At 46.6% G+C, this 6,291-nt stretch overlaps 1 protein-coding gene across 1 annotated transcript in view; it reads right to left on the reverse strand.

The window, feature by feature from the left end:
- The window catches only part of KCTD2 (potassium channel tetramerization domain containing 2), a 12,606-nt gene that overhangs the window by 5,244 nt on the left and 1,071 nt on the right, over nt 1–6,291 (reverse strand). Inside the window, exons 2-3 of the mRNA XM_007959871.1 lie at nt 4,156–4,264; nt 2,374–2,465 (exon numbers count right to left, since the gene is read on the reverse strand). Coding sequence (XP_007958062.1) covers nt 2,374–2,465; nt 4,156–4,264 — 201 coding nt within the window. The remainder of the gene's footprint in view (nt 1–2,373; nt 2,466–4,155; nt 4,265–6,291) is intronic.

Below are 6,291 nucleotides of genomic sequence, written 5' to 3' on the forward strand. Positions count from 1 at the left end.
AAAAAAAACACGAGGGAGTCTTTGAACACCATCAAGTCCACTTCTCAGGGTTTCACTAAACAAAAAAGGACAGATGGAAAGATCAACTAACATCAAAAAGGGCCTGACAGTCCTAGAACAAAAAAAAAGCTTCCAACTGGGTTTAAATCCACAAGTTTCAAAATCTGGAGATTAATTGCTGTCATCAAAAAGAAATCTCACAATGCTCTCTAGGAACTGGCTTACGGCAGAAAACAGAACGTTCAGGTACTACGATGTGAATGGTTTCAAATCAGGCGATTCAAGGTACCCTCACACTTATACTCAGCCATCAAGTTATTCTGTAACGTCGAATGTTGGGAGTAAAGCTAGATTTCCAGAACGTCTAAGCTATCAAGTACCTAATGATGACAGATGCCGTATAAACCTAAGATGGGAAAAAGAGATGGCACTAGATGACATGTCATGTGAGAATCCACTAACCGCCCACACACTTGGCTTGGATCACCACCGGCTAGCTGCAAGAGAACGGGAAGAGGACAAAATAAGTGAACTCTTCTATCTACCTTTGCTCGTTGCTAGAGAAAAAGTGGATGAGAGAGTTCATTTTTTATCACAGGTGTCAGCTATGTACCGAGGTAATTCCACTGACAGCCAGAAAACCTCGATAGCCAGAGAGAGCAAGGCACTGTTTTTTATTTTTAAAACAAAGTACTGCCTTTTTCTTCATCAAAGGAAAATTCCACATTGCTCCCGATTAGACCTAAAGAAAGCATCCGCCACCAGTCTCTCATGGGGTAAGAGGCAACTTGTGCTACAAGACAGATGGCCCCCGGAGAGCACAGCTCTGCCCTCGGGAACTGCAACTCTGCGGTCCTATGTTCTTTTTCTTCATTCTGTATTCTGTTGTTGTTGAGAATATGCACAGAGCATACAGCGATCCAACGGTTTCTCTGTGTCCCACTCAGTGGCACTGATGAGTCTGCCAGTTGTGTGGCCATCCTCACCCTCCTTTTCTGAGCTGTTCCTCCCCCATTAACATAAACTCCCTGTCCCCTAAGGTTCCTATCTAATCTTTCAAGTTGCTGCCAATTTAATCCCATGTAGCTAGATCTCAAAAGAGCCTAATGCTTACCTAGTTAAGCTCAGCTACTTTTTGGTTTTAAGAACATTTGAGGGAGTATTTTTGGTTTACAGTTTAAACACTATCCCAGGGCAATAGTTTCAGGAGTTCATTCAGCCTCCATGGCTCCAGACAGTCTGGATTCCATGAGAATTTGAAGTTCTGTTCTCTTTTTGCCCTGTTGTAATCAGGACTCTTTGATCAAAATGTTCAGTAATGGTAGTGGGCACCATCCCATTTTTCTGGGTCTTGTGGCAAAGGAGGCAGTTGTTCCTGGAGGCAATTAGCCACACATTCCACATCCTCCTCCTCCTCCTGATTCCTTTCTCTGTTGCTCCAGGCAAATAGAAACCAATTGTTGAGCCTTGGATGGCTGCTTACAAGCTTTTAAGACTCAGGCATGACACAACAAACTAGGAGATAGAACAGAAACACTAGCATATCATTCAGCCAATTCCCTGGGTTGTCCTGTGAAACCGTGTGCAGTCAAACGTTCTTAAGTTACAGCCTAAATACACAAAAGGGCCTGTCTGTCCTTCGTGCTAGATCTTAAGCTTCTTAAGACGTTAAGGACGTTCTCCTTTAGTCACAGAATCCTGAGAGCCCAACAAGCTGCTGAAGGTACTCCGACATCAACAATGGGCAACTAAGCTAAGTGTCTTTTCTACTCAAACTAGGGGCTAGTTTGGGTTTCACTTCTGTTACTATATGAAAATCGAGACTTCATAATACAAACAGAAGCTGCGTATTTTTTCCTTGGAAGAAGGATTTAAAAGCAGCTTCTGAAGTCTCTGAGACTCCCGCTCCCCTGGCTCATGGCAGCTGCACACAATGTGGTCCACGTAAAGGCTCATCCTAGCGAAGAGTGGCCAAAGGCTAGGGGGAGAGCTTGTCTGGCTTTCATGTCAAGGGACACAGACGCTGTCAGAGAGAACAGGGTTTGTACCCAAAGTGCCCTGGGCTGCTCCTGCTGCCGTATGGTGGCCCGTGACAATCTCCTGATTCTTCTAAAGGGACATGAGGCTTTTCCCCACCTTCGTTCTTTCTTCTCTAGTTCCTCATTCTGAACAGTTGTCAGGATTGAGTCTGCTGTGTGTGGCTAAGTGTGCCCTGTGTACACGACAGACGGACCGCGGTCCACACAGACCTCCAGCTCTGAGGCAGGGCTCTCGCCAAGCAGCATGTTAGCCTTTTGCAATCACACCCACACACGGGGACAAAGACAGACACTGGAGAGACACCTTCCCCTTAAGAAATTCAAACCATATTACTTGTGAAGTTCTGTTCTCATTGTCCCGTATTCTTTCCTTAACCAGTCGCACCAGGGACGCAATGTTGTAAAACTCCGCTTCTTCCAACACACCTGGAACAAGGACCAGACGGTGAGTGTGGTTAGAGATGTGTGAGCTCACCCGAGAAACGAGCACTAATTACAGCAACAAGATCCTGGGCTTGACGTGCCTGAGAAGGACGGCATTTTTCAGAACAAAGTCTAGGCTCCCCCGTCACCTTAACGAACATTTTTGTGCTGTTCAGGGTGTGCCTGTTACTTTTCTCCCAACACGTGACATAAGCACAAGGCCTGCTTGGTCACTCTGTCTCACCCCCACCGTTTCCGCCCTGCACCTGCCCCTAGCTGCAGGACACCATTCCCATATGTCACTTAGTTCCTAGAGCTAGTCACATTGGACATCTCCTGAATTTGCAATTTTACCCAAATTTTGGCCTAAAGAGACCTGGATGGAGGGCTGTGGGCCAGATTTAACCAGGTACTCATTACTGGAGCACTGTCAGAGACAGTCATGGAGAACCCCATTGTGAGCAGCAGCAAAAGGCCTTCGACAGAACAACTCCACATGATGTGTGACCACATACCAAGAAAAAGACTGGACAAAACTGAGATGTGAACTGTAGATCAAAGTGTTTATCAGTATCCGTTTCCTAAATTGGATAACAGTTCTGTGAGTATGTAAGAACATATCTTGGCAGATACACACTAAAGTAGCAGGGGAGAAGGGGTAGCCAAGCCACAATCTAGTCTCAAAGAGCTGAGAAATAACGTCTCTGTGAGCGGGAGCAGGGGACAAAGGGGGAGACAAGAATGAGCGAGAACACAAATGGGGCAGAAAAAAACAAAAACTGGTGAATCTGGGTAAAAGGAGCTCTTTGTCCTATTCTGGCCATTTTCTCTAAGTTTAAAATTATTTCAAATAATTTTTTTAAAGGCATTAGAAAAAGATGCTTAAGATTCCTCTTTTCAAGAAATATGATTGCCTGTGAGTTAGTAATTACTGAAGCTGATGGTGAGATGGTGGGTGCATGGGATTTACTGTACAATTCCCTCTACTTTTTTAAGTATGTAAAAATTTCCATCATGAAGTGTCAAGAAAAAAGGGCATTAAAAAAGGAGACCCCCACTTTCCACTGGCTGAGACACCACTTGGTAGTGGCTGCACGGCCACTGTGGCTTCCTGCCTCGGAGGCAGTGGCGCTCGGCTCAGGGCAGGTCCCAGTCTTCAAACAATGCTGCTGGTGAGACCCACTTCCAGTCCAGATGCCCTATAAACCGAAAACATGAAGTGACGACATGTACCTGACAATGAACTGGAGGATAAACTAGGTCAGGTGCAAAAATGTGCAGGGAGGCATGAGACCAGAGCCTTGAAAGAAACGAGGCCAGGTCTTCATTTTTTCTCCGAGGCTGCGAGTTCAAACTACAGTTGAAAATATAAATAACTGAATGTCAGACTGTGTTGTTGCTACAGGTGACGGGTATTCACGGCCAGCACGTAAATAAACGTAGAAAGGGATTCTGACGACCTGGACGCTCTCCACAGAGCAGAGCCGCCTGCTCTCCTGCTCACGAGGCAGGCCGTACGGAGAGCAACGGGTGCCCTCAGACAAAACACTCCAGGCGAGGACGGGTGGGGGGAGGCTTCCTGCTCACTCTCATGAACTCTTACTACACCTGTACATCAGCTCAATCAAATTTTAAAACGCACCCGAGATTCTCCCCGAATGTTGAAAATGCCCCATTCAAATATCGTTCTTACCTTCTTCTGCCAACTCCTTATTAATGATGAGTTTCCCATGTCGGAGGTAGTTTAGGATAGGGCCAAAGTAGGTGGGATCTCTGTCAATCAGATAGGCCCCTGTCTCATCCTGCCAACCAGACACCAAAATATCATTGTGGAGAGTTCAGGAGCTTTGCATCAAGTCAGAGCAGGCTTCCAACTTGGCTGTCAATGCCCCAAGACAATTCATTCCATCAAGTGTTTAGTGAGAGGGCACGTTCTAATAGATGTTTGCTTATCACAAACAATTGACAGGAAAGCTATGTATACTTTGTACTTTCAGATCATCTCAGGTACGTCTCAGGTATCTGTAAACTCTTTGAACTGGTCTGAACTTCTAAAACTGGACAATTACTAACATTCTTCTGTAGGACATTTGTTATAAAGGGAGGACCACGGCCTCCGTAAGCCTGAGGCCAGAAGAACTGGATGGTCCCCAGCTACCACTACCAACTGCTCTGACAGGGAGCACAGCAGAAGGGCCTAGAAAGTGGGAGCAAAATGAAGAACAAAATCCAAAACCATCAAAAAGACCAAACTTACTGGTCTGATAGAGACTGGTGGAACCCCCAAGACCATGGCCCTGAGACACTTTTCAACCTGGAACTGAACCCACTCCCAGAGAGCATCTTGCAAACAATAAACAGGCCCAGAAAGTGAACAATACACCCAGGAGGAACGTGCAACTCAGAACGAACAACCACAGGAGACCAAAAGGGCAGCGTTTGCCCCAAAACAAAGTTCAGAAGGCAGGAAAGATGGGTGTGAATGGAAACAGATCAGGGAGAAAGCTGCGAGAGTGCAGTTACACTGGAGGGACTACCACTAATGTCAAACCAAATGTGTAGACATTGTTGAATGGGAAACTAATTTGCTCTATAAACTTTCACCCACATTAAAATACAATGTTCCAAAAAAAGGAAGGCAAAGTCAAAGCTGTGACTTAAATATTTGCTCGAGGTGGACAATCTGACTTCTCCGTTGCCCCTGAAACACATGGCTAGTTCTAAGAAAACCTGTTTAGTTGGCAGTGCCCTGAGCTCAGGGCCAGAGCGTCTGCCAGCTGTAATCTCACACACCCCAGCTCTGCGCTCACAGGCACCTTGGCACCGCCAGGACTGGCTCTGAGCAGCTTTAATCCTATTCATCTTTACAGTAAAAGGACCAAGAAGAAAACTGGCTTATTCTTCAACAAGGAAGATTTAGGGTGTTTTTTTTTTCAATCCTTTATAAGCAATCATTTTGGAATCTCTTTAAAGTTAAGGTAAAACAGGTTTCCATTAATCTGAGATCCATTCAAGGGGCCAGGCAGGAGAGAACAGACGAAATCAGCAAATGCTTACAGAACCCCAGCTTGGTTACAAGCAAGGTAACTGGCTAGTACCTCTGGGATACACAATGTATGCCATGATCCGCGCCTTTAAGTTGGGAACCAAAAAATGAACGTGTGAAAAGTTAAAAATTCACACAGTACAGACTGGAAATGGGTGAAATGTCTTGTCACCTCTCAACCCTTTGGTTCGCAGCCACCCATCTTGCCACAGCATTCTTTGGTCTTCATTTTCCCTCGGTCTTAACTGGTCAACCTAGGTTGGCACTGGCAAATGGTAATTTGGAATGTATGTGACCTCATGTAGGGATCTGAAACAGTGACTGCTACCACATACAGGTTCTGGGGCCAGGCCCAGAGGGGAAATGGGGGCTATCAAAAGGACTTCCTGCAGCTGTCAAGTCATGGCAGCCCCAGGCTTTAAACCAACTTGGCAGAGGGGTCCAAAGGGGAAGTCTGAGAAAGCTACAAAGATGCCTCCGCTCGCCCTGACCCAGTTCTGGATGCATCTGGCACAAGCAGCGAGGGGCTGAGGACGAGCTAGGAAAAACCTCATGCACATCAGAGGGGCTGGAGTGAGGGGTGGAGAGAAAAATATGGAGATGGGGCGTGGGGTACGTTCACGTGGGTGCGGGTGGGCACAGTGTGCGGTGAGGAGTCGCTGAGAACCAAGGGCGGGGTCGGAGAGAGAGCCGGACTGCGCCAGAGAATGGGGGCAAACCAGGGGTCTTTCTGAGTCCCGGGGGCTAGGCTGGGGGCGGAGGGAGAGAGACCCCAGCCTGAAA

The sequence above is a fragment of the Orycteropus afer genome, unplaced genomic scaffold (assembly GCF_000298275.1).
Source record: "Orycteropus afer afer isolate SDZICR_OR568_19922 unplaced genomic scaffold, OryAfe1.0 scaffold00018, whole genome shotgun sequence".
In the NCBI taxonomy this organism is placed as follows: Eukaryota; Metazoa; Chordata; class Mammalia; order Tubulidentata; family Orycteropodidae; genus Orycteropus; species Orycteropus afer.